This window comes from Entelurus aequoreus, linkage group LG03, assembly GCF_033978785.1.
Source record: "Entelurus aequoreus isolate RoL-2023_Sb linkage group LG03, RoL_Eaeq_v1.1, whole genome shotgun sequence".
Lineage (NCBI taxonomy): Eukaryota > Metazoa > Chordata > Actinopteri > Syngnathiformes > Syngnathidae > Entelurus > Entelurus aequoreus.
This window is the reverse complement of record NC_084733.1, coordinates 33,370,750-33,398,575: the sequence shown is the minus strand read 5'-3', so window position 1 is coordinate 33,398,575 and position 27,826 is coordinate 33,370,750. Positions and strand designations below refer to the sequence as shown.

Sequence of the window (27,826 nt, the reverse complement as noted above, 5' to 3'; positions counted from 1 at the left end):
AAAATAATTGGGAAACCATTTCACATCCATACAGACAAAAAGTACAAAGACATAAAAAGGAAAATCCGAGGGCCAGAATTAATTGTAAGTACATGAATTCATTCACTGCTCTTTCTCACATTGGAAAACAAAATGGTTAAACTAACTAAATACACCAGAAGCTTCTCTTTTGTAAACCAATTTGAACAAAATATAAGTACACATCATAGCAGCCCTTTCTCAGATTTGCCATGACACTGTTTTCTTGCAAAAGGTGCAGTGTGCTTCATATCAAGTGTTTTCATGTAACAACAACCAGAATGTCAGCAATGGTAAAGGAAAGCAAAACAAAGTATTGTCTGTGAAAGGGACTGTTAGCATCTCTGCTAAAGCTAAATGGTTAACTTTAGCTGTGTTTTTGCAGCTTTTAGAATTGGGCAAACAGATGCCTAAGTAAGTATATAAGTACCGTATTTTTCGGACTATAAGTCGCATTTTTTTTCATAGTTTGGCCGGGGTTGCGACTTATAATCAGGAGCGACTTATGTGTGAAATTATTAACACATTACCGTAAAATATCAAATAATATTATTTAGCTCATTCACGTAAGAGACTAGACGTATAAGATTTCATGGGATTTAGCGATTAGGAGTGACAGATTGTTTGGTAAAGGTATAGCATGTGCTTTATGTTATAGTTATTTGAATGACTCTTACCATAATATGTTACGTTAACATACCAGGCACGTTCTCAGTTGGTTATTTATGCATCATATAACGTACACTTATTCAGCCTGTTGTTCACTATTCATTATTTATTTTAAATTGCCTTTCAAATGTCTATTCTTGGTGTTGGGTTTTATCAAATAAATGCGACTTATACTCCAGTGCGACTTATATATGTTTTTTTCCTTCTTTATTATGCATTTTCGGCCGGTACGACTTATACTGCGGAGCGACTTATAGTCCGAAAAATACGGTAACTATTGGCGTATGGCAGAAGTGGAAATATTTTGTTTTGTTCTCTGGGGAGCTTAGCCTTAAGACCTACCTTTCAGTCACTTCTCCCATGCTTTCGCCAATTTATTGCCAGATTTCTGGTTAACCCTTTGACTGCCGCACCAAGAATTCTCATCGAAGACTTTTTTTTTTAGCCTTTCTTGGTTATTAGGGACACAAACAAGAAAAAAAAGTTGATTTAAAAAAAATACCCCAAATTGTAGATTTTAAAACACTGTGCCAAACAGCATCACTGGCAAGACTGAGGTTTGTTCCGATTGAATTGCCACAAATTCCTGGCTCTTGTGCCCTTGTACGGAACCATCACTTCATCCACCGACTGCTTGAAAGAAGGTGGGATTTAGACGCACTGCTTACGCAACATGTCAAACAGTGGGCGGATCTTGTAGAAACGATCTGGGCTCCCTGACACTTCCTGGTTGTCATTGAAGTGGATGTAACGCCGCAGCAGCCGAAAACGATTTTGTGACATGCCATCTGCGACCAGTGGCAAACGTAGTCCCATGGCCCCCGTAGTCGTCAAGGGAAGGAAACTTACAGATGCCCATATATAACAGCAAAGCCAGGAACTGCTCCACGGCGTGGCGAAGTTGGTAGAGTAATAGGAGGGTAGCTGGTTACTGGGGTTCAATCCCCACCTTCTACCATCCTAGTCACGTCCGTTGTGTCCTTGGGCAAGACACTTCACCCTTGCTCCTGATGGCTGCTGGTTAGCGCCTTGCATGGCAGCTCCCGCCATCAGTGTGTGAATGGATGAATGTGGAAATAGTGTCAAAGCACTTTGAGTACCTTGAAGGTAGAAAAGCGCTATACAAGTATAACCCATTTATTATCTCTGCGACATTGGTCTTGATTGGTGCTCCCAATGCTTGGGCAGAATAGAGATTGGTGTGGTAGACAATGTGTTTCACCATCTCATCCGTGAAGATCTCTTTGAAGTAGGTGAAAGGTGTTTTCACTTCTTCAGAAAGGTCAAATATTTCCGCTAGGACTTCGAATGGCTCAATGACTCAAGGCTTGATTTCAGACTGGCCTGTAGCTCCTCTACTTCTCTTCGAAGGAGGTGTTGCGGTTGAGTGTCCTCTCCCTCTACCTCTCCCTCTGGCAGGAGGTGTGGAAGATGAGCTTGGGCCAGCCAGCTCCTCGTCAACTGGAATGAGGGTATTCTTTCCTCTCCTACTTTTTGCAGGTGGTGCTGGAGAGCTAGCTAGCTCATCCAGAGAAAGTTCATTCTGGCTGGCGCTCCAGTCTGGATCAGTGATCTCATCATCGCCGTCAGATAGGCCCTCGGCTTCCGATTCCTCTGGATCTTTCGGAATTACTGCAACAACAGCAGGTCTCGGCTGTCTTCCGTAGAATGTGAAGGTATTCATGTTGAATCTCTCAAGCCACAGAGCATATGCTGGAGATCTGGGATTGATCAAGCCTTTATATCAAGCAACTGAACTGAGGCTACTCCCACAGTAGCATTTGATTGACTACTGACATGACATGACATGACATGGGCAATCATGCCAACGACTGGATACTTCTTTGATGTGTGCTCCAAGGTTTGTGTGTGAATGGCTGCACAATCACATGATGATTAAGTCGTTGAGTCATGAAAACCCAGTTTATGAATAGGAAAGCTACCTTTTCAATGCAAATTAAACAATTGACCTAGATCACCCAGCACAGAATGTTTATAAAATCATGGAACATGTGGGTCCTGTAACAATTGGGTTATTACCATGCAATAAGCCAAAACGCCTAAGAACTGCCATTGTATCCGTTTGACACAGTAATTTTTGAAAAATTTATTTTTACCATTATTTTTGTTTTTTTCATCAACAAGTTACATGGTTGTGTCAAGTAGTCATCAAAACACCATAACAAGACCAAAAAAAAAATCCAACCTTTGAAAAGCTAACCATTATCATGTTATAAGCAAGGAGTGGTTTTACAAAAAATAACATCTCGCTGGGAGCCCTACTTAAAGTGCATAATCCGAAAATAAATAGAGTCTCAATGTGTTTTTTTTGTTCATACCATATGTACATGGAGTGTAACAGAAGGTTGAATGAGTTGAAGTCCACTTCTAGGCAAAATATTAATATTTAGAAAATGCTAAAGTAACTGTGCCAAATGGTAGCTGCGGCAGTTGAAGGGTTAACAAAGCACAGTTTGACGCTGGATTCTCTAATATTAATTTAATTTAATTTTACTGTTTGTTGGTAATCATTAACATTTACCCGGTTGAGCAGGGCGTGTCTCTATGAAATTAATTATAGGTACTAGATAGGTACTTAATTGCGGCTTGGTGGAGAAACTGTTAGCAAGCACACAGGTCAGTACAAATCATGCAAGTGGGAAAAGCTGAAAGACAACCCCAGTAATTGAGGTCAAGGTGACAAAGCACAGCCGTTTGAGAGTCCCTAGTGATCGAGGTGTCTTCTGTGAAAGTAAGTAATGCAGACCTTAAGTTTGAGGCAGACTTTTTCTAAGTACTGTTCACCATTTATTGTCCATAAAACTACCTCATTGCGTTCCAGTGGCAGACAGGTTTATTTGTCTTAGGTGTGACTGCAAAATAATCAATCATGGGGCCACAGAAAGTTGCGATCTGAAGCAGACTGCTGTGGTAGTGGTGGCCGAGTTACAACAGTGTGACGTGTTGTGCCAAAAAAAAAACACACTGATGCATGCTTGTAATTGCATTGGTTGATGTAAACAAAGCCGCGTGAGCACAGAGTCCATCTTAGAGTTATAACATGAGTGCTGGCACTTTGATAAAGAAGGTGAGAAACACTACAGATTTCAGGAAAGAACGACGGTGGGGTCTATGAGGCTTGCCCTTCCCCTCCTCACTCGCCATCTTGGACTCATTTCTATGCATTTCACACAATTTTCTGCACATAAAACTTTCATTATTCTCTATAAAAAATTGTATGTTGATATATGTGTGTGTGTATGCTTAAAAATATATTAATTGTATTTCCTTACGGGAAAATGGCATGGGTTTTCGTACAATTTGTAAACCGAGGTAAGTAATATTTTATTTATTTATATAGCTCACAATGTGCTTCACATGGTTGGTTAGAATAAAAACAGTACAATCAAATAGCATGATGCAGGAACAGAAACATTGCAAATAAAATAATAAATATAATAAAGTGTACAATACTAAAAATGATAATGGAACATTCCAGGTATTATTGTACATAGACGCCTACCTGTTCACCTGCACAGCATCCCTCAGTACTTTTTCCGACAAACTATAGCGCTGCAGCTGATGGAGAATAAGACCCTGTGGACAGAAGAAGAAGACACAAAAAATATTAGCAGGCTATCTTTTTGCATTCCAGGAAATTAATGTTGCACTATATTAAATGCTCTACCAAGGCATAAACGTGTACAGCATAAGCCTATGAACACATTGTTACACTTTGAGTCCAGAGAGTTAAGCGAGATTTGTTTTGTCACGTGAAAACCTTGTCTGTTAGCGCCCCCTACAGGATAGAAAGAGGTTGCATGCAATCAGTATTCGTGACTTTCATCAATCCGTCTATCCAAAGTTGTGACATTTATGAGTGTGTCATGTGCTGTGATAATATCGACACAGCGTAGCACACACATAATGACTGTGTCCCACTACCAATTTAAGTCCTCCATGACGAAATCTTGCGCAAAAAAACATGATCTATAGGGGTGTGCGTATTGATCTAAATATCAATAGTATCGACACCATTGTGGGTATTGTATCAGATTGATACTAGCATGGTGGGATAGATACTTTTGTTGCATATAATCTTTACATTCAGCAAATAACTGGATTTTCCACACAGTTTATGCGACTGCAGCGTCCCTTCTACTCTGTCAGTGCAAACAGCACATCTCTCGCTCTGTCTCTGCTGCTCACTCTGGCCCTCTTTGCCCCTCCCCTTCCTGCTCTCCTGATTACTGATGGTATTTATCCACCAAATTTTTTGTGTAATGGTAGGTATTTTAGTGGTTTTGTTTACATTTCAAAATGAAATGAATGTTGGTTCCTAGAGCCAACACAGACCTTGGAAAAAAAGCATTCAGTTATGCTGCTCCCTGGTCATGGAATGACATCCAGAAAGATCTGAGGCTACCAGAATTGATCACTTTGGGGGAGTTCAAGTCCATTTTAAAAGATCGAGAAACCTGTTCTCTTGGGAAATGTACTTGCTTTTAAATTGAATTATTACTTAATCGTTTTAAATTATTTTTGACCTGTTGTGGTATGACTGCTGTTGTCTTGTCTTGTTGTAATTATTATTGTAACTTTGTTTGTGCCGCCCTCTTTGTCAGAGCGCTCTTGAAAAAGAGATTTTAATCTCAATGAGTCTTTACCTGGTTAAATAAAGGAAATTGAATTGAATAGCTTTGTTACATTGTGACTTTTTTTCTACAATTCTAGTCCCGTATTTACTTAGTATCGATTTGATACCAAAATTCACAGTACTACCCACCCCGAGTGATCTAACAAATTTGAAGAAGACGAGACACAGCAATGAGCGTAAAAACAGGCAATATAGAAGAGGACATAGTGTACAAGAAAAACTAAAAATAGAAAAGAGCGTAAAAACAGGCAATATAGAAGAGGACATAGTGTACAAGAAAAACTAAAAATAGAAAAGAGCGTAAAAACAGGCAATATAGAAGAGGACATAGTGTACAAGAAAAACTAAAAAAAGAAAAGAGCGTAAAAACAGGCAATATAAAAGAGGACATAGTGTACAAGAAAAAATAAAAAAATAAAAGAAAATACTGTGGAAAGAATAATGGAGACGGCGTGAAGACAGACATAGTCTTCCGAACGAGTTAGAGATATTATAAAAACTTTCTCAACAATGTAGCTGTACTGCTTTTTTTTAGCTTTCAGATTGGCTACTTTTTGTAGTGTGTCACAATTCGCAGAGAAATGACTCAGTAGACGTTGGCATTCCCCAAAGACATTAAAGTATTTTGGACCTATTTTGGAGTCACTTCTCTAGACAAATTCACTTTAAACACACCACAGACCACAAGACAACATTCAGTGCATCCGGAAAGTATTCACAACGCTTTTTCTACATTTTGTTATGTTACAAACTTACAGCCTTATTCCAAAATGGAATAAATCCATTCTTGTCCTAAAAATTCTACACACAATGAAAATTCCATGATGAAAATATGGAACGTTTTTTATTTTGCGAATGTATTAAAAATAAGAATCTTGGGGACGCCGTAGCTCGGTTGGTAGAGCGGCCGTGCCAGCAACCTGAGGGTTCCTAGTTTGATCCCCGGCTTCCGCAATCCTAATCACGTCTGTTGTGTCCTTGACAAGACACTTCACCCATGCTCCTAATGGATCGTGGTTAGGGCCTTGCATGGCAGCTCCTGCCATCAGTCTGTGAATGTGTGTGTGAATGGGTGAATGTGGAAATAGTGTCAAAGCGCTTTGAGTACCTTGAAGGTAGAAAAGTGCTATACAAGTATAACCCATTTACCATTTACTATTAAAAAAAATCACATGTACATAAGTATTCACAGCCTTTGCTCAGCACTTTGTTGCTGCACCTTTGGCAGCAATTACAGGCTCAAATCTTTTTGAGTACGAAGCCACAAGCTTACTAGCACACCTATCTTTGGGCAGTTGTGATTTTTTCATTTTCTTAAAATTTTTAATACATTTGCAAAATCTAAAAAAAAACCAACAACAACTGTTTCCCATTGTTATTTAATTTTGAGGACAAAAATAAATGTATTCCATTTTGGAATAAGGTTGTAACATATCAAAATGCGGAAAAAGTGAAGTGTTGTGAATACTTTCTATTATTAGCCTTCTGCCGTCTTTGGTCGTAAGGGGGAATTCGGAACAAAAACAGCTCGTCTTTATGTCCGTCTCTGTCTTTATGTGTGTGTGTACCTACTAACTTAGGCTCGCCGAAGGCATGCAGCTTAAAGGGGCGTGGCCTATTGATTTATTCATATCTATTGTTACTACTTCATGCAAACAAAAACTTGATTTGTTTCTGCTGCAGTTTAAAACCGAAGTGGACTTTTACCAAGTTATTGTTCAAACTCCTAATTCAACAATTGGCTCAGAGGGGAGAATGTTGGACAGTGGTATTTGGGAGGTTGCTAGTTTGACACCCCCTTAGTCCTGTCAAAGTATCCATGAGCAAGACACTGATCTGAACCCCCTCTTACTCCCAGTGCGGTCATCTTAATCTGAAGAGGCTGGTTATTTCCTTTTTTATGGCAGTGTATACCGTCGTCATTGTGTGAATGAGGCAATATTCTAACAGCACTTAGGGTACCTTAATGGTAGAAAGCCCAATTATGTGAGATGTTTAATCAGTCTGTCTCACAGGACTCAGGCTAATTACATAAGGCCCTGCTGACTCTTCAGGCAGAAAGAGGACACACTTGAACAGACAAGAAAGACAAACTCACGAAGTGTGTGTGTGTGTGTGTGTGTGTGCATGTGTGTGTGTGTAGGTGGATTACCAATCGCTGCATGGTTTTGACATGCGTCGGGTTGATGGACAGGGCTTCTTCGTACCAGCGTTTTGCTTCATCTACGCTACCCCTGAGCTCAGCTATCTGGCCCCTCATGAACAGCACGTTATGGGACGTGGGGAAGAGATTGGCGGCTTCCTGTGTGCAGGCCGACGCCTCAGTAGGCTTTGACATGCCGATGTAAACCTCAGCTGTCAGAGACGCAGACATGAAGGAAGATGTTAAAGGATTGCACACGATGTGGATAAATGTGTTTGATCACATGGTCACTAAACGGTGGAAATAGAAACAAAAGAATCAAATCAAAGTACTTTTTTCTATGATGTTCACATACAAGTTTTAGTAAGAAGCCACATTGAAATATCTTTTTTTTTTTAAATTACAATAATCCTTCATTTATTTGTGATTCCTGATGATTTTGCAGGTCATAAATTCAGTTTTAGGGATCTGAGCACCCTTTGAGAAAAAAAGGGAAAACTGAGAAAATAAGCAACTATTTCTATTGGCACAAAGTGCTGCAACACATACCCCGAAAGAAAATGTTGAACATTTCCTGCAATTGGGTACATTTCTACACTGTATTTCTTACCTTTAGATTTATTGTCATCTACCAACCTATTTTGGCTGACACTGTGGTCTCATTTAATGGACCACAGAATTGTTAGTTTTTTTTACGGATAATTTACTAATAATGTTATTGAAAATGTAATGTACAATTCTATAACATGCATGCAAATAACTCACAAAACGTTTCCCATTTGGAAACTCTATCCTATAGCCACACCCCTCAAGATAATATACTTCTGGTGTTGTGACATATGTTAAAAATCCATCCATCCATCCATTTTCTACTTCTTGTCCCTTGCGGTGTTTCGGCAAGAGGAACAGCGAGTACCAGCAGTTGAGGAGAGTGTTCAACAAATTTTGTTTAGACAGTATTTTTATTGTATATTTATTGATGTTTCATAAAAAAAAACCAAAGTGATATTTTGACACAAAAACGCAAATTTCCGCGTTCTCTCGGAAATTTTACATGCTTGCTGTTTGTCTCAGGTGTGGCTAAAGGAATTTTAACTTCACTTTTCACACTTGCTAGATTATATTTTTATTGATAATTTATTTAAAAAACACAGAAGTGATATTTTGACACGAAAATAAATGTTTAAAAACACAGATTTCTGAGTTATTGCAGACATTTCACATGCATGCTGTTTGTTTCAGGTGTGGCAAAAGGCATTTTAACTTTACTTTTCACACTTGCTAGTTGATTGGCATCAACGTAACCTTCCTGGTTGTTCTAAGGTGGAAAAAATTGGCACCACCCCATCCATCCTACATCATATTTAAGGAACAAGGAAATAGTCTGTCCGCAAACAATGGCAGAGGGAGTGTAATTGAATTCACTCTTCCTTTATCGAGATCAAAGATTGCTGATACAGGAAATGAGTTTGATGTGCTGTGTTTGATTAGATCACCTATATTAGCGAGCTGGAAATGACCAGCAGTGAGAGGAAATAAATGGCTGGTGAGATATAACAAACAACCCGTGTGTGTGTAATGAATTTAGTGTATATATCTTAATGTAGAAATAAAAAGATTGTGTCTGACATCATGGGAAGAGGCACCATTCCACAAATCAAACCTAAATGGTCCTGTTGGTCAGTTCATGGCTATGGTGTATTGTCGGTATGTGTGGGTGGGGAGTTACACTTAATTTAATTTCACAACTTTTTTTGGCATTGCTAATTATTTAGGTTGATTGCGGTCAGAAGGGAAACACCCTCATGATGTCATGTAATTTTGAAGCTAACTGACTAACGGAAAATGTTTTCTGAATATCTAAACGCCCTTGATGATTCATGCCTAATTCTGACAGACCTACTAAAAGGTTTGCCTGTGTTAAAACACGTGCAAACTTGATAACACACGCAAAGCTAAAATACTTAACTCATGTGCAGAGGGTTGCGTTTCTTAAATGAGCAAAATAGAGACTGAATCCATTTAGCGTGTCTTGTCTTCACGAATATGCGGAATCTATGCCGATTATAACAGCCACAATTTGGTGGATTATTCCAGACACTCCATCACAACATTGCAGCTCCTCCCAGAGCACACCTGCATTGTGCTAAAAATAGGTTTTGTTCGCACTTCTACAGTACATTGCCAAGAAAAGGTGCTGTGTGCTGCATATTCCACAACATAACACAACAGCACAAGTACTGTGGAGGGAAATGAGTGTCTCCATGGTGACAGCCAGTATACACACAAAAATCTCATTTAAATAGGGCGATTTGCACCACTTTTTCACTTGTTATCAATTGTACACACAGCTTTAGTAGATCAACGGCACTAATACTACACACAATTTTATAGCTTGCAGATGCTGTTTAGCACTTCTTATTTGGATCGTAGTAACTCAGGCTCTATATATACACACAATGCTGGTGCCATAAGTGTCCACACCCTGAGAAAAATACATCGTTGGCACACCTTTTGTTTTAATTACCGTAAGGCAATGACTTGACAATAGTTGTCTTCACTTCCTTACAGAAATATTCTAATACTTCAAATTTCATTATGCCCTTCAAGTCATCCCACAGATGTTCAATTGGATTTCTTAATTTTTTACACAAACTAGTATTTTAACAGTGGGTGTGTTTCACCTTTTGAATACATTTTAATGCAATTAGGATGCAGTTGTAATTGTACTTTATTGTCTTTAGTTTTATAGGAATACCTGCATGGAGCCAAATCTGGGCCAGTGTCATCCACGGGTGCAGGGGTCCGTGCTTGGGTGCACTGCTCTGTAGGGAAGACGCCACCTCAGACAGCGCCTGCTCCACACGACTAGCTGCTATTGATGTTGCATGTACAGAACCTGTAGACAGATGAAGAAACTATTTTAATCTCTTTACACCTAGAAGTGCTAGACCAAGGTTAAGCAGCCATGTGCCCAGGTGTAGTCTTAATTCCAACCTAAATTGTACTGCTAGAGTTTTAATGAAATCATCTTCTAGACGGAAAATGGAATTCTTGTTTACTCTCCAGACTGTCTGCGTGCCGTGGCACACAGTTTCCTATTCTTGAACTAAAAGCCTTTAATCAGTCCACACACAAACACCACATCGTGTTATGGGCCTGGATTATTCAGGTTAAGGTTAACTAATCTGAGCACCACCATGCAGACACAACTATATCACTCTGTACACGGATTAGTATGTGAATTAAGTGCCCCTTTGTTACAGCATGTGAGGTTATTTCAGGCACACAAAGTAGCTGTCTCATCGCACTACACCAGCGCATAACATTGCTAAAGTCCTGTGGATAGGTACTTGTGTGGCATAGTGGTTAGCACATCTGCCTCTTTGTCAGGAGAATCTCCATGTGGAGGTTGTGGCCCTAAACAACAGCAGCCCAATAACACTTAAATCTTATACTTCTGAAGCATAGTTTGGTATTATTTGAACATACCTAGTAAGGATGGCTATTGAAATCTGTACTTTTATAGGTACTGACCGAATTCCGATTCACGTAAAATCAAACAGTATCATAATTAATACCTTTGTTGCAGACTCGGCACCGGCTCAAGCACTTAGTGGGCAAACGGGCGTATTTGTAGTTGACTGCCTCTCTGTAATGTTACGATTTTCCATTCCAACAAAGCCAGCATGCCTGACAGAAGGCGCTCAAAAGTAAGGCTCCACTTCCCGCGAGCTCGATGCTGACCTACATTGGATATGCCATATACATGCTACTGATTAGCATTAGCGATTTTACATGGATTTTAAAATGCTTCCAAATTAGATGCAGAAAACTACAACTAAGACACAAGCTACAATCAAAATCTGGAGTGTATTACGTACAATACTTACAGTATAAACCCTTTGGAGGGCTCAACCAAAGATAAGACTAGCAAAGACTACTTCTTGATCACAGCAACACACCAAGGACAAACTTAAATGAATGCATTGCAAATAAGACTCAGAAGTTTAAGCAGAGTTATCATTATCAACTCAGATTTAAAACGTTAACTTTTTATTTAAATTGTATCATCTAAAGGATTTACATTTATTACAACATGAACACGTACAATCAATCAATCAAAGTTTACTTATATAACCCTAAATCACAAATGTCTCAAAGGGCTGCACAAGCCACAACAGCATCCCTCAGATACCACATCAGGGCAAGAAAAAACTCAAACCAATGGGAACAACGAGAAACTTTGGAAGGAACCGCAGATGTGGGGATCCTCCCCTGGGTGATCGGTGCAATGGATGCAGAGTGGATACAGTTAAAAATGTGAGAGGCCAGTCCGTAATGGGGCCAGCAGGGCTACAAAAGTAACGAAAAGTGAGTACCGATATCGATTCCCAGATACCTGGAATTGGTACCGTATTGGATCTAATGTGAAATATACTGATCCCTAACAGTTAGTCACATCATCTAACATAAGTTTAAAACCTAAAAACTGAAAACTGGGGGCAGCAGGTGATGTTAAATAAACTCGAGGTCAACCAGCATCTAATAATGGATTGTGATAAAGGGTTCGCAGTTTCTCTATAATGACTTGCATAGTTGGTTTCACGTGGGAGTTTGTAATACGTACATCAGGTTAGTTATCTGCAGTACACTATTGAATCACAAGTAAGACTTTTGAATGCTTACATCGTTTGGTAAAAGAATATAGTGTATTGTGATACACAGAGACAACATTAAAATATGCCTTTGTGTGTGTGTGCTTAAGTGCAAGTGTAATGCAGACAAGGTTAATTCAGAGTTCTCCACTGAAACTGTGTGTTTTCCTTTGTAATAAATGTACGTGCCTATGTGTTTTACTTGCCTGTATACAACAAAAAATACATTTACACAAAGTTCAAGATGAAAAGAGTAGCATTATGTACTTTCACATGGATTACTCGCCGCTATGCATCCTTTTCTGCTGAGCAGAAAGCATAACAGTGCCATATTTGTAACCAATAACACTTGTTAATGTGAAGCATTGTGTCACATCTCTATGTTTACAGTTGGCACAGCAACACACACACAAGCTGATAATTAAATGAAAGGAATACAATGACACAATTCATTTAAAATTGTGACATTTCTTGCGAGTTAACCTACAAAAAAACCTACTAAAAATATTTTTTCAAATAATCGGTCAGGCATCACATAATGGATTGTGTAGTATATTTAATTAAAAAAAATGCTAGATGCGAGAATTGAATGAATGAAGTCATAGTCAATCTTTCAGGGAGTCGCATCATTGTGTACTAATGTATTGTGTCTAAAAATAGGTTGCAAATCTCTTTTAAACTCAAGCCCTTGTTTTGTCATTTCTAGTAATTCTTTTGTATATGTATTAAAGTCATGATGTCAATGTATTCCTTTCAAAGAAATGTAAAACCAACCACATCAACCTAATCTACACAATCCTCCTCATAGCTGCCTGCAGACATCAAATAAAAGCTCACCAGCCACTCTATTTGGTACTGAAGTAAAGTTGAAAATGATAACGTTCTTTTTTGGGTAAAAATAACAAACCCCACGAACAAATTTGGAATACTTGCAAGTAATCATCCTTATTTGTGCAGTGGTACCTCAACTTAATGAGTGCCCCATTTAACAGTGTTTTGAGATAAGAGGTGCCTCTAAGCTAATTGGTATGCCTTAAGTTGCAAGCAAATACATTTTTTGTTACAAATATCCTAATCATTAGTTGGCGTAACAAATGTCACAGTGAAGTTCCGACCGAAACATCTGGTCTTACTCGCTAACTCGCTAACACTAGCTTGGAGCTAGAAATCGTCATAACAATGATTTTACAAGCATGTACAGGAAGAAAGTGAGTGTGTAGACCAGTGCTGACAAGAATATGTGGACGATATTCATTGTCTTAAAAAAAATAAAATAATCAAAAACGTAATTGAGCGTGTAGCTATCTAACTTGACGAAGCAGTTAAGAGTGTAGCACTGCTAGTCTGCACCATACTGAAGCGCAATGATTCGATAATGCCAGCAAAGGACACTAAAAAATTAAATCCAAACGGCAGGCATTTTTCTATGAAGATACAAAGAAGCTGCTGATGGTGTGTTTGATGGAAAAGCAGCTGGAAAGCGATATCGTAGAAGTCCACTCTCCAAGGTAAATGCTGTACATTATTATTACATTACTTTATAAATCTACTGTAGTTGTTAGTGCAGTACTATGTTCTAATGTATTGGTTTGATACAATATTTCTTATCAATAAGTTGTTTTTTCTTTTTAAAAGGCATGTTACATGTTAAAATTGTGCTGTTTTGGAGGGCCAAGCACCAATTACATTTATTCATTGATTGATTCAATTAATTTGAATGCGCAACATTGACTTGAGTCACACAACAAATTCAGCTTGTAAGTTGAGGTACTACTGTACGAATGAATATACTCACAGACATGATACATCTTGACAACAACTGATGCCATGCAAATATTTGTTAGCAAACCTAATAAAGTGGCCTATGAGCGCGCTTAAATATTAGCGTTGTATTAATTACCAGGAGGAAAACCAGGAAGGTACTAAACCAAAAGTTGAAATTAACAATAGATGGCAAACTAAACGTGAGATGGAGGTTAGGTGGCTACTTACAAACAGAAATTATGGAAGAAAAACCAAGAGTGTTAGCGTCCTGAAGGCCGCCTTAAAAAATGACAGGATGAGAAACAAAAACAACAGAAAGTCCTTTGTTACTGTTTGAAAGAGAAGAACAGAGGTCAACTATAAACAAATCATTGTGACAGGAAAAGAACAAAAAAGTGTAACTTAATATCTAGGATGAGATAGGCCTATTCATCCCACAACTACTCTTTTAAAATGTTATGGTAACTAAAGAACCATTATTTTCTGATGAAAATTATCGGCAAAGAAATTAACAACCAAAAGTATGTCATTTTGACAGCATCAGGTTGTTTGAGCTCGCCAGAGCAAATAAGACTGATTTGAGTCTGAACAATTCAAACAAGCAAGAACAGGTCATCAAAGCAAACCTGTACTTACAGCAGATATCAATGTATCTATAAACAGCAATGTGCAATTACTACACAGGTGTTAATTTGTAAACCTGCTAGGCATGCTTTGTAAGGCGTAAACAAGCCTTCAAGATGTCTCTCTGAGCTCATTGGAGCACATCAAGTTTTAAAAACCATCAGTGTGTAATTTAAACAGTTGAATAATCCTCAGCATGTGGTTTGTGTATGTTTTGAAACTCCTTTTTTAAAAACTTTTCGAGCCACATTTGTGAAACGTTAAGCAGCTTTAGCTCTGGAATGTTCTGTACTGTATACAGCAGCACTTGAAAGCCTTAAAAGCCTCGTGAACTTTAGTTTTTTACATGGTGGAATCATAGTTAAGCACGGATGTCCAAAGTGCAGCTCAGGTGGGCATGTTTTTTTTAATGGCACATATTATAAACATTTAAATTATTAGTGAAATATATTATTATATATTGCAATAATTTGTTTTACACCAATATGGTTATGGTATTAGTTTGTAGACAAGGTAACACTAGCAAGCAGTAACGAATATGGAGTGACTTTTTGTCCAGAACATATTTTGCTTTAACCATTATTGAAGTATTTCTTGCCACTTTTTGTTATATATTTTGTATAAGAGATTTCCAGTTCATTTGATCATTATTACACGTACAAATTTGTTTTCTTGTAAATTTTTACCGTCTATCTGTATTTAAGTTTGACTTTCTCTTCTACTGTTACCAAATAGCATTATTTTAGTTTTACTAACATTTAAAGATAGTCTTGTTTTTGTCAAACCATCTTTTTAATTTATTAATTTCTTCTGTTATTTGTATTAGCTTCGGTGAATTCTCTCCTAAACAAAATGTGGTCATATCGTGTGCAAATAATATTAACTTTAAGTCCTTTGTAACTTTACAAATGTCGTTTTTTTATAGAGATTGAACAATTTTGCTCCCAGTATTGATCCCTGGGGAACGCTGCAAGATATATTTAGATCTGTAAACGTGGGCTTGCTTAACTTTATGTATTGCTTCCTGTTGGTAAAGTAGCTTCTTACCCAGTTTAAGACCAACCCTCATAATTATCTCATCGTTCTAATTAATTAACTGTGTTCACTTAACTTTATGTATTGCTTCCTGTTGGTTAAGTAGCTTCTTACCCAGTTTAAGACCAACCCTCATAATTATCTCACCGTTCTAATTAATTAACTAAGATATTATTAATAATTATGTCATATGATTTTGTTAGATCCATAAACACCGCAGCTGCACACTGTTTAAGATCAATTGCATTGATAATCTCTTCCGTTATATCCATTAGTGCCATCAATGTTGAGATGTTAGCTCTGTTATTGATTGTCCGTTTTATACATTTTTCCAATTTACTGTTAAATACGTTTTAATATGATTTTTGAGAGTTGTGGAAGTAAGGAACTGGTTTATATTTTGACAACTATTCAGTCTAAAACATTGGTAAAACTTTTGCTATTTTTGTTTTGTTTTAGGAATTTATAGGTTGCAGATGTACATTTATGGTTCGGAGATCTCCTTAATAACCTTTATCGTTTCTATATCAATTCCTTATGTCTTTTAAAATCAATTAAGATGTTGGATTTACATTTCTTTATCAAGCTAACATGTGGATGTTTTGTTTAGACAGCTTAGCATATAGTTGACCTACAATGGATTGGTTTTTAGCATCTTTAATGCACAAAATAAAAAATATATTAAAAAAATGTATCAAAGTGGCTCACTGTATCTGAACGCCGCCCTCGTTGGAAAAAGCTTGGACACCCCTGTGTAAGGTAATTACAGCCACTTTAAGGCACCGCCTGACCCTTTTTTCTTAGCGGAAAAATGAGGCAACACACCCTGCAATTAATCAGGTAGTGGCCTATAAAACTTACAGAGCAGTAGTTAAAAAATGCTTGCTAAAAACTCAATGTGCACTTTTTGGCCGTAACTCTCCAAACCATGCTAGAAGCTGAGTGGACCTAGCGGCACGCTGGAGTTGGAGGAGAGTTGGCGAAGGGTGACGTGGTTGGAAATTGAGTGAGGCCTGGCTTTGGTGGTCGTCAGGGGAGGAGCAGGGGGAGCAGGAGGTGGAGGCAAGAGAGAACACTTTTTGGATGAAGGAGAAGGCGGAAGAATGAAAACAGGAGAAGAAGGGGAGGACAGCGTGGATATGGTGGAGAGGGAGGTGGGGGACATTGGTTCAGACCCAGTATGAGAAGAGGAAGAACCTGAAGCGAAAACAGAAACAAAAAAACAAATGGAAAGCAAAGGAACATAAAATACTTGTCAATCAGCAAGTTACGGACTACAGTACTACAAACAGACAAGGAGCCTAGTCTATATTTGTACAGTACTATTTGATTGAGACTATAATTAATTCAGGTTAAACAATTAAGCGAAAAACAGTAATACTGCATTTGTTTTTGGGTTTTGTAAACGACCATTTATCTATATTTACCAACGTAAAATCCAGAATCTTTACTCAGTCAGTACTGTATAGGAAGACAAAATCATAAAGAGTAAGTGTTGTCTCTTTGCTTATTGTTATGCTTTTTGCAACCATAAAATTTTAGTTACAAGCATCCCCACCATTAGCTGGTATAGAAAATGTCACAGTGAACCCCGTAAGATACGCACAAAACATCTGGTCTCACTTGCGAACACTAGCTTATGGCTAGAGATTGACATAGGTTTGTTTTTCAACCATTGGAAAGAAAAAAGTGAGTGTGAAAGACAGTGCTGAGAAGAAACGGATGATATTCATTGAGTTAAAGAAAAAAAAAATCAAAAACATGACAGATATTACCTGTAAAAATGACTGTAACTGGATTCATGTGAGTGACTGTCATGTGTATGTGGACCTACCCGTCTCTGGGTCACTGAATTCTGGCAGAGTCATGGCGTTGAGCTGTCGTCGGTCTGCTACAGCTCTATCCAACAAACTGCTGCCTCGCCCTGAATCGCTGTCAGATACATGTATTAATTCATCTATTTTGAGTACAGGAACCCACTTAATGAGACGGATGATAAAATTGTGTTGTGTGCCATGTGACTTCAATACCTACACACAGGTCTTGTGTGTACTGCATATACTGTATACCTGGGGTTTGTAAGGTTGTAAAAGCTCTTCCAGATCTGCAACATGTGTTTACAGGTAAGCAAAGATTCTTCTGGTCCTCTGCACATGCTCTCCAACTTCACCTTGGTGTATAGCAAGCTGCAGTATGCACAGCACAGGTCTGAGCACAGGGTCAGGTTGTGGTTTAAATTGGCTGTTGTGGTTGTGTGTCTTACTTGAAGTTCTCCGGATATTCAGAAAGGGCCATCTCTATAATATTGAGAGCGTCATGGTAGTGCTTCTGAGCTGAAAGCAGCAGAGCCAGCAGGTGAAGGGAGTGAACGTCATCCCCTTGAAGCTGTAAGGCCTGTCGAACATACCCTAACGCCTCCGGAATCTACACACAAAAAAACAATATCTATAAAAAACTATATAAATATAAACTATAGTAATGTTGTTCATCATAGCTGACAATCAATATCTGGACTTAAACTATTCTGATATGAATGTTATGACTTTTTCTTGCTGTGTTATTATTACCTGTCTGGACACAGCAAGCTGCAGTGCAAGGTAGAAGGTTGCTAAATGGTCCGTTGGAGACAGACTTTGCGCTCTGCCAAAATGAGAAGTGGATTTGGTGAATATCAAACATGATATTTAAATGGGCTCGGGATCTTTCTGTGTTGAGTTTGCATGTTCTCCCCGTGACTGCGTGGGTTCCCTCCGGGTACTCCGGCTTCCTCCCACCTCCAAAGACATGCACCCGGGGATAGGCTGATTGGCAACACTAATTTGGCCCTAGTGTGTGAATGTGAGCGTGAATGTTGTCTGTCTATCGGTGTTGGCACTGCGATGAGGTGGCGACTTGTCCAGGGTGTACCCCGCCTTCCGCCCGATTGTAGCTGAGATAGGCTCCAGCGCCCCCCGCGACCCCGAAGGGAATAAGCGGTTGAAAATGGATGGGATGGATGGAATTTGGCCCTAGTGTGTGAATGTGAGTGTGAATGTTGTCTGTCTATTGGTGTTGGCCCTGCGATGAGGTGGCGACTTGTCCAGGGTGTACCCCGCCTTCCGCCCGAATGCAGCTGGATTAGGCTCCAGCACCCCCTGCGACCCCGTAAGGGACAAGCTGTAGAAAATGGACGGATGGATATTTAACACTCACTGCAGCTTGTTGGAGGGAATGCAACAGGTTTATGAAGATTACTTGCTGCCATCTAGTGGCATTTCTGTTAAGTGTAGTACAGTCGTGCCTCATTTATCGCTGTTAATTGGTTCCGGACATGACCGCGATAAATGAATTTCCGCAAAGTAGAAATCCCTCCATCCATCCATTTCCTACTGCTCGTCCCTTTCAGGGTCGAGGGGTGGTGGTGGGTGCCGAAGTCCATGATGTCAAGCAGTCGACAGAGATGCAACACGCCCTCAAAGAGGAGGACAAGAAAAGGCGTAGAGCAGAAAGAAAGGAGGTGAGGGAGAATCTCACTACAGACTTTGGAAATCACAGAACTCTATTTGTGGATTACTTTTTAAAAATGTTTCTATTTTTTTTTGGTGCTTCTTTCTTTTTTGGGGTGACATTTTTTTTGTTCACATTTGACTATGGACATGTTTTTGACATGAAGAAAGAATATGCCAGTGTGTATTATTAATTTTGAAGGACATGATGTAAGTTTATATAATTGATATTGTTGTTGCTTCATTTGTCTCCATCTTGTTACATTGTTAAGGGTAATTATGAGAACATAATTAAGGGCCAGCTGGTGCATAGGAGGCAGAAATGTGTATGTAAGGTTACGTGGTGTGTTTGTGGGTGTCCCATGATATTGGAGGACGGCACTATAAAACGGGCATTGTTACCTGTATTTGTTGTGGCGAGAGAAGAAAGTAGAGCTGAGTAATCATTATTTTTGTTGACCGCTATATTGCACGAGTTGTTGGAGACTTTGGACACTTTATTGAAAGCTTTGGACACTTCCACTCCATGCTGGCTACAGACAAACTGAGCAGGTTTCTTTTTGTACATTCTGCTACTTCATTAAATCATTCACAATATTGCAACGCAGAACTGTTTGTGTGCTTACTGGCGATACAGAAAACTCGTCAGACAAATACTGAACCCAGCTTTTTACCTTCAAGCGACAGGCCGATTCGGAGCGGTTATTAAAAGCTAAAGCATAAAAAAATGTTTACTACCTTCTAAATACATTTTTGAAAATTATGAGAGCCATCGAGACATGGAATAACACCCTTTAGTCACTTTTACACTATTTTAATCCAATATCGTAATGCTGTCAGAGGCTGAGCCAATCAGTGGCCACAATACTGAACAGCGTGCTCTGATTGGTTTGGTCTCCTCTAGTAGCCAATACAACTGTATTATTAATATTTTTATTTCATTTAGCCATTTTTATGCTTGAAAATTTTTAATTTAGTACCACAAAATAGGTGCTTGTGCTTTAAAAAAAGAAATCTGATGTGGTGAGCCACAATATTAGAGGTGTGATGTGGCAAGGGACAACTGTACTACTTTCCTGTAGGTGCCTTAGAAGAATTACCGACAATTACTTATTACTGACAGTCAAGGTCGAATGATGGAAAATGGGCATTAATTTTAATGGATTTTTTTTAACCAGAAGATTAAGGAAAAATCATGGACAGCAATGCAATAATGTAATGACAACGCTTAAAAGGTACACTATATAATGCTCACAGTCCCTCAGGCGAACACTGGCATGGTATCAAGACGTTTGTTTTGGTATAGTAGTCAAATTATGTTTTCTTTTTTTTTTTTTTTTAGCATTTCAAGGTTTTGCCAGTCTGAATTATTTTGCCTTTTACACTAACTGAGGTCAGAGTCTCATAGATGTGAGATGATGCAATGTACAAACAGACATGCATCTAACGATATTGGAAAGAGGGTTGGTATTGCTGTGGAAATCACGTGTGAAGTATGAGTGGGTGGAAAAAAAGAGAAAGTGAAAGGATGTAGGCGCCAAACCTCTGAAAGGCTCCCAAAGCTTTCCTCTGGTATTCTTCTTCTGTGCTTCGCAGTGATGCTACAAAGAGGGCAGGCGAATAAATATGTCTTATAATCATACAATGTCTCATAGACTTGAACACACACACACTTACCATCGGTGGCTTTGAGGCTGTAAACCAGTCCAATGGCCAAGTGGCCTTTGGCTCTGAACTCGGCTGCTTTCTCGCCCATGTCAATTACCATCTTGGCAAAGCACTCACCCTCATCCCACTAGATTGAGTAGAAATGCATATCATTTCAAATCTTCCATACACTACTGAATATGAATGTCACAGTAATTTGGGGCCACAAATGATTTATTTGAATATGATTTAGCAATGTACATCATTTTTAAAAGCAAGAATTAGGCAAGTTTACATATATTTTGCATTTTCTCACATAAAGAGGGTCAAAAGGATATAAATACAGGCTTTAATATGTCCATACAGGCTTTAATATGTGCATACAGGCAGCTTCCATTTCATGGCTTGATCTTCCTTAGTGGTTTCTGGATTGTTCCTGAATCCAAATCTAAATAACTTGTTTGAACTGGTGATTTTGGAATCAGCAGTTGCTTTGAAATTGATTCAAAAGTCCTGTAAATGTATACATTTCTCCTCAGATATTCCAACATTGTGATGGGAAGTCTGCCTTTTTAAAGAGAGCTGGTTCTTTTGGATTAGCTCACTAAAACTGCCAGCTCCTATAGCTCCTCAAATGTATAACAAAAAAGAAATGTAAAGTTATGGGCAAAATTAATGTGCAAAACATACATTTGACCAAATATATATTATCCATGTGAATTTTTATACACAACATGTAAACAGGTGCTTCCCTTTTCTTTTTACTATACTGATGATGTACTGTAATGTGTCTGCGCAAGTTCTTTGTACGACATTTTAATCTTGCATTACTACATTATTTGTATTATTAATGTAATTGAAATACATCTAAATTTCACTGCATCTCCAGCAGTCACTCTGGCATCTCTGTCCTGTTTCTCTCTTTCTGTTTTTGTACGTGCGGAAATCAACCGTGATATCACTTAGTTCCTAGGACTTTCCATGGGTCGAACCGACAGGTTATTTTATGCTGCCAAATGCCAAAGAGAAACTACAAACTGCAGTCAATCATGATTACTAACAATGAGTTAATTGGTCTTGGCAGACTGGCAGTGTCCAGTTGCAAGACAATCCGGAACCTACAGCACAACTTTAGAGATATAGGGAAATGTACAGTACATCCGGAAATTATTCACAGCGCTTCACTCAAAATTCTACCAAAAAATCCCCAATAATGACAATGTAAAAACACTTTATTTTAGAGATTTTTGCTAATCTATTAAAAATAAAATACTAAGAAATCCCATGTACATGCTCAAAAGTAAGTTTAGGTGCATCCTGTTTGGACTGACCATCCTTGAGATGTTCCTACAGCTTAATTTGAGTCCACCTCTTGTAAATTCAGTTGTATTGGATATGATTTGAAAAGGCACACAACTGTCCATAGACAAGGTCCCACAATTGACAGTGCATGGCAGATCACAACCCAAGCATGAAGTCGAAGGAATTGTCTGTAGCCCTCCGAGGCAGGATTGTCTCGAGGCACACATCTGTGAATTTGTCTTTGGAGGTGAATAAAGTATCTATCTGTCAGTCTAAATATGTGGGAGGATACAGAACAATATCTGTTGCCTTGAAGGTCTAAATGAGGAGAGTGCCCTCCAGTAAATGGAAGAAGTTTGAAACAACCAGGACTCTTCATAGAGCTGGCCGGCTATCTAAAATGAGCGATCGGGGGAGAAGGACCCGATTCAGGGAGGTGACCAAGAACCACTCTGTCTACAGTATCGCTTTCAGGAGAGAAGAGAACCTTCAAAAAGGACTACCTTCTCTGCAGCAAACTACCAATCAGGCCTATATGGTACAGTGGCCAGACGGAAGCCATTTCTTAGTAAAAAGGACATGGCAGCCCTCCTGGAGTTTGTCCGAAATGCACCTGTAAGACTCTCAGACCATGACAAACTAAATTCTCTGGTCTGACGAGAAAGTTTGAACTCTTTGGCGTGAATGCCAGGCATCATGTTTAAAGGAAACCAGGCACCGCTCATCACCAGGCCAATAACATCCTTACTTTGAAGCATGGTGGTGGCAGAATCATGCTGTGGGAATGTTAAAGTGGCAGGAACTGGGAGACTCAATAGTATAGAGTGAAAGATAAATGCAGCAATGTACAGTGACAACAAGGATGAAAACCTGCTCCAGAGCGCTCTTGAACTCAGACTGGGGTGACGCATCAAGCACACAGCCAATATATCAAAGGAATGGCTTTAGGACAACTCTGCAAACGTCCTTGAGTGACACAGCCAGAGTCCACTGGAGAGATCTGAAAATGGCTCCGCACTCACTATTCCCATCCAACCTGATGGAGCTTGAGGGGTACTGCAAAGAAGAATGGGCAAAACTGCCCAAAGATAGGTGTGCCAAGCTTGTGGTATTGTATTAAAAAAGACTTGAGGCTGTAATTTCTGCCAAAGGTGCATCAACAAAGTATTGAGCAAAGGCTGTGAATACTTATGCACGTGAGATTTCTTAGGTTTTATAAATTTGCAAAAATCACAAAAAAACTTTTTTTTGACATTGTCATTACGGATTATTGTGTGTAGAATTTTGAGGACAAAAATTACCTTATTCCCTTTTGGAATAAGGCTGCAACATAACAAAATGTGAAAAACGTGAAGAGCTGTGAATACTTTCCGGATGCACCGTAAGTGTATATTTGAGCCAGGATGTATATTTTTGACCCTGTGTAAATAAGAGAAAATCTAAACATGTGCACCCAATTATTCTTTTTTTAAATGATTAAGGCTGCATTATGTGAATTATGCGTAATCATTCTAGAAAAATGATTCAAATAAACCATTAGGGGATAATATGAATAAGATATCGCCATTGATATGTGTGTGTAAATTTCTGAGTTGTTTGTTTTAACTGTATTTGAGAGCGCTTTGGTTACCCAGTGCAGGGGTCCGATACACAGTTTGACAGCCAGCAGTGGGATGGTGGGGTCATCGGGCTTTAGACGAATACACTCCTTGAGAACTTTAACTGCGCGAGCGGATTTTCCAGCCGCCATTAAGGACAGGGCGAGCTGGTACCACAAGTGGAACTCCTCAAATGCAAATTTCATGGCCCGCTCCAAACACTGTAGATAACAAAAAAGGGGACATTTAATTATTTACACAGCTGACTTTCAAGCAACTGGTGTAAGTAAGCTCAGTGACTGACTGGCAACCACGTAAATATAGCCTGATACATTTCAATACTAGCATATGTGCATATGCAATATACTGAACATACAAAAATACATACAAAGAATTTACAACACATTATGTTTTGTATTTAAATAGTAATAATACAGAGCTATACACAGGGGGATATTTCCTCAGTGCGATAAAGTACAAAGCTACACTACTACAAACTACAATTACAATATTAAACATATTATTATAGTAAAACCTCTCTTACAGTTCCAAGCTAAATTGAACATTGATCTTCGTAGCATAATTTCTACTGCAGTAGTACCTCAACTTAAAGGGGTCATATTGTTTCTACATTTAAAACACTTCCCTGTGGTCTACATCACATGCAAGGGTATATATATATATATATATATATATATATATATATATATATATATATATATATATATATATATATATATATATATATATATATATATATATATATATATATATATATATATATATATTTTTTTTTTTATAACTACAACATAAATGTATAAACAGATACAATGTATACACATGATAGCTATTCTTCCCTCCCTGAATGTTGTATTTAGTTTGACAGATAGATAAACAGTCCTTCCATTTAGGGATGAAAAAACTTCCAGGCTGAGGTTGTTTATTGATTGCCTTCAAATGAAATTACTGTAAAACTAAGCACATAAAATAATGTATATTAATACACATTAAATGACAAAAACATGTAAAATTGTGTCAAATCGGCAGTACAGTCTGATATGAGCAAAAACAAGCAACTGAAACTATACAGTAAAAAAGTTATTACTTATCCCGCTAGCTTGATGCTAACATACAATGCATTTTGCCATTGACAGGCTAACAAAAATCAGCATCTCTATTGCAATCTTTTTAAACTGTTGCAAACATCCATACAATGACATTTTGAGAGAACAAAATTGACATGAAACAGCATATGTACTTACAGGCATATATTCTCCAAACTCTGTGAAAGTTAAGTTACGACTGCTGACTTTGTACTTTTGCTAAACTAGCCTGCTTCACTGCATTGAATACTGACTGGCTACAGAATCATGTTGCATTGATTGATTGATTGATTGAAACTTTTATTAGTAGATTTGCACAGTACAGTACATATTTCGTACAATTGACCACTAAATGGTAACACCCGAATAAGTTTTTCAACTTGTTTAAATCGGGGTCCACGTAAATCAATTCATGGTAATTCATGCACCAAACTCAAACTCGAAATCGCAAACAAACAACATTTTCAATGTAATGATAGGGCAGTACAATATCAGTAATGAGTATCACAAAAATAAAAAATATGGGATAAGTAGCGAGTAAGTTAGTAGAATTCACCAGTACTCCTTTCTGCTAAGCTGTGCTGCGGTGCTCAGACGAACACCTTCCCACCCGCACACTCTCCCTCTCTATCTCTCCTTAGAGTACTGATCGCCGACAGCACGTCTTCTCTGCTTACAAGAATTTGTCAGAACTTCCATTTTTTGCAGGGAATTCCCGTTTTTGTCTTTCTATCCGGGCATTCTTTCGTTTCACACCTGTTTTGTGTTTTCACTACTGCAGCGATTGCACGAAAAGCCTCCAGTCCTAACACTCGCAGTGTGCATGGGCTCATTAAAGGAGCGCGGCAAGTTTTTATGTTCCGTCATTTCATCAAATAACGCGACAGAGACGGATGGACATGAAGATGACAGAAAATATATCTATAAACAAAACCACACTTTGTGTAAATTGACAAATAGGCGACTTATATAATACGTACAGAAGAGCAGGCAGCAGCTCATTTCTGTAACATTGAGGAAGAACTTGTCAGCCAGCATATACAGTGTCTTACATAGAAGCTACATGAAGGATCCCAGAATTAGTTTTATTCAAATGTTTGAAATTTTTTATAATCATATTTTTCATATCAATCAAAACCATTTAGAAATCATTGATGTAAATTGTGTTACAAATTGAGAACAGGAAATTAACATATGTGTTAGTAATTGCTATGAAGTGCAAAATGGGTAAGATTAAACAAGTTTTGTTTCTTCCTACTCCTTTTCGGACATTTTGTAAAGAGAAATTAAACTATGTAAAATATGTGATGTATTATTGAAACTATATTTGTTTGAAATAAACTTTACCCGCTTTTCCGCCCGATTGTAGCTGAGATGGGCTCCAGCACCCCCCGCGACCCCGAAGGGAATAAGCGGTAGAAAATGGATGGATAAACATTACCTTACCAACCAACTAGTTCAGGTTCCTCACAAGTAAACCTTACAATGTGAATGAATCCATAAATTGCTTTATTAGTTTGCAAGTTATTGTGATGTAGAAAATCCCATATTTATAACAATTTTCAGGGGATTTCCCATATTTTGATACACGTAATAAAGGTGTTTGTGATACCCTGTGATGTTTTTTGGTGCTAAATTAACCACAACATTAGCGCTGCATTAAACATTATGTCGAGTACTCAACTTTAACTGTGTCTTCTCCCCGCCAGCTTTGTTTTAGTTTTTAGCACTTACATATCGAGTCTACTGACAGATATAAAGTAAAATGTGCTGTTTTGGGGCCAAGCACCGATTCAACTAAATGTAACTCATTTAAATGGGCAATGTTGATTTGAGATACAAGTGTTTTGAGATAAAATCTCTGTCACAGAACCAATTAAGCTCCTAAATTGAGGTATTACTGTATTATTTCTTCTACTGGATCTTATTAATGTATTAGCAGTGTCTAATTAAGTGTCCTGTAAGTATATACATTTCCACAATCCCCATTATTGTGACTATATTTTAGGCACTATGCTAATAATAAGCTAAAATATGACTCACCTCAGATAGCATCTCATACTGCCCTCTCCTGCCTAGTGCTATTGTAAGCAGGTCGTACACCACAGAGGCAGACTGTAAACTGATGATTCGATCATTATTGTGTTCAGGAATCCTGCTTAGTACAGCATCGCGGTTAGCCTGCAATACACACAAATGAAAATCACTAAATGTAGGACTTAATTCTTCTGAATTACAGTGTGAATGTAACACTTTAGAGAAGTGGATGCAACTGTCTTACCATGGACTCACTTATAAGGAGCAGCAATAACGCTTCCTCTGTGTTCTCCTGAGGGCAAAACAGACTGAGGGAGAAAAGAACGCAAAGCGATTCCAAAATAATATAAAAGGATGAGAGAGAAAAGGGGGAAATGATGACAGGGAGAAGATGAGGAACTTGAGAAAAAACACATTTGCGATATTATTGGCATTTTTCCACTATATTCCCACATTAACAACATAATTGCTCACTTCTCTCCTGAGTACACCCGTGGGGGTCGGCTTAAACTGTACTTCTTGCTTTTGATGGGTCCTTGTCGCGTGGGATCGTCCAGTGGTGACACGGTGGGCGGGTCTTCCACAGGAGACCAGTAACTCTGTTCACACATTCCACGAAGCAAGATCTCTGCAAGCTGTCTTGCTATGGTCTACACACACGCACACACACACGCACACACACACACACACACACACACACACACACACACACACGCACAAACACTTATATTTCTGCACCAACACAGCAATCTGTTTGTTCGAGGCTAAAATAAACTCTTATATACTTAGAACAATAATCTATTTGCACTAAATACAACTGTCTGACCAGTCTAATCCAGGTTCGGCAACTCGTGGCTCTAAAGCCACTTTAGTGCTGCCCTAGTGGCCATTGGAGCTTTTTTAAAAATGAATGAAAATGGAAAAAAAAAAATATATTTTATATATATATATATTTTTTAAATTGTTTGTTTTAATATGGTTTCGGTAGGAACCATATTAAACCATTAACCATTAATTTATATTTGCATGTCTAATGACATTATCTGTATGTAATGTTGGCTGCATTTCTGATAGTTGTTTGTGTGC

The 27,826-nt window shown here is 38.4% G+C and overlaps 1 protein-coding gene across 3 annotated transcripts in view; it reads right to left on the bottom strand.

Annotated features, from left to right (window-relative positions):
- The window catches only part of ttc7b (tetratricopeptide repeat domain 7B), a 43,675-nt gene that overhangs the window by 1,955 nt on the left and 13,894 nt on the right, over window positions 1-27,826 (bottom strand). The window contains exons 8-22 of one of the 3 annotated variants that reach the window (XM_062041674.1): window positions 27,215-27,390; window positions 26,985-27,048; window positions 26,747-26,884; window positions 23,633-23,821; window positions 20,731-20,848; window positions 20,597-20,654; window positions 18,136-18,208; window positions 17,832-17,992; window positions 17,638-17,754; window positions 17,403-17,500; window positions 16,529-16,765; window positions 14,138-14,188; window positions 10,246-10,386; window positions 7,497-7,699; window positions 4,211-4,284 (exon numbers count right to left, since the gene is read on the bottom strand). In XM_062041674.1, the coding sequence (XP_061897658.1) occupies window positions 4,211-4,284; window positions 7,497-7,699; window positions 10,246-10,386; window positions 14,138-14,188; window positions 16,529-16,765; window positions 17,403-17,500; window positions 17,638-17,754; window positions 17,832-17,992; window positions 18,136-18,208; window positions 20,597-20,654; window positions 20,731-20,848; window positions 23,633-23,821; window positions 26,747-26,884; window positions 26,985-27,048; window positions 27,215-27,390 (1,898 nt within the window). The remainder of the gene's footprint in view (window positions 1-4,210; window positions 4,285-7,496; window positions 7,700-10,245; window positions 10,387-14,137; window positions 14,189-16,528; window positions 16,766-17,402; window positions 17,501-17,637; window positions 17,755-17,831; window positions 17,993-18,135; window positions 18,209-20,596; window positions 20,655-20,730; window positions 20,849-23,632; window positions 23,822-26,746; window positions 26,885-26,984; window positions 27,049-27,214; window positions 27,391-27,826) is intronic. The other 2 variants (XM_062041672.1, XM_062041673.1) reach the window with 2 other exon arrangements.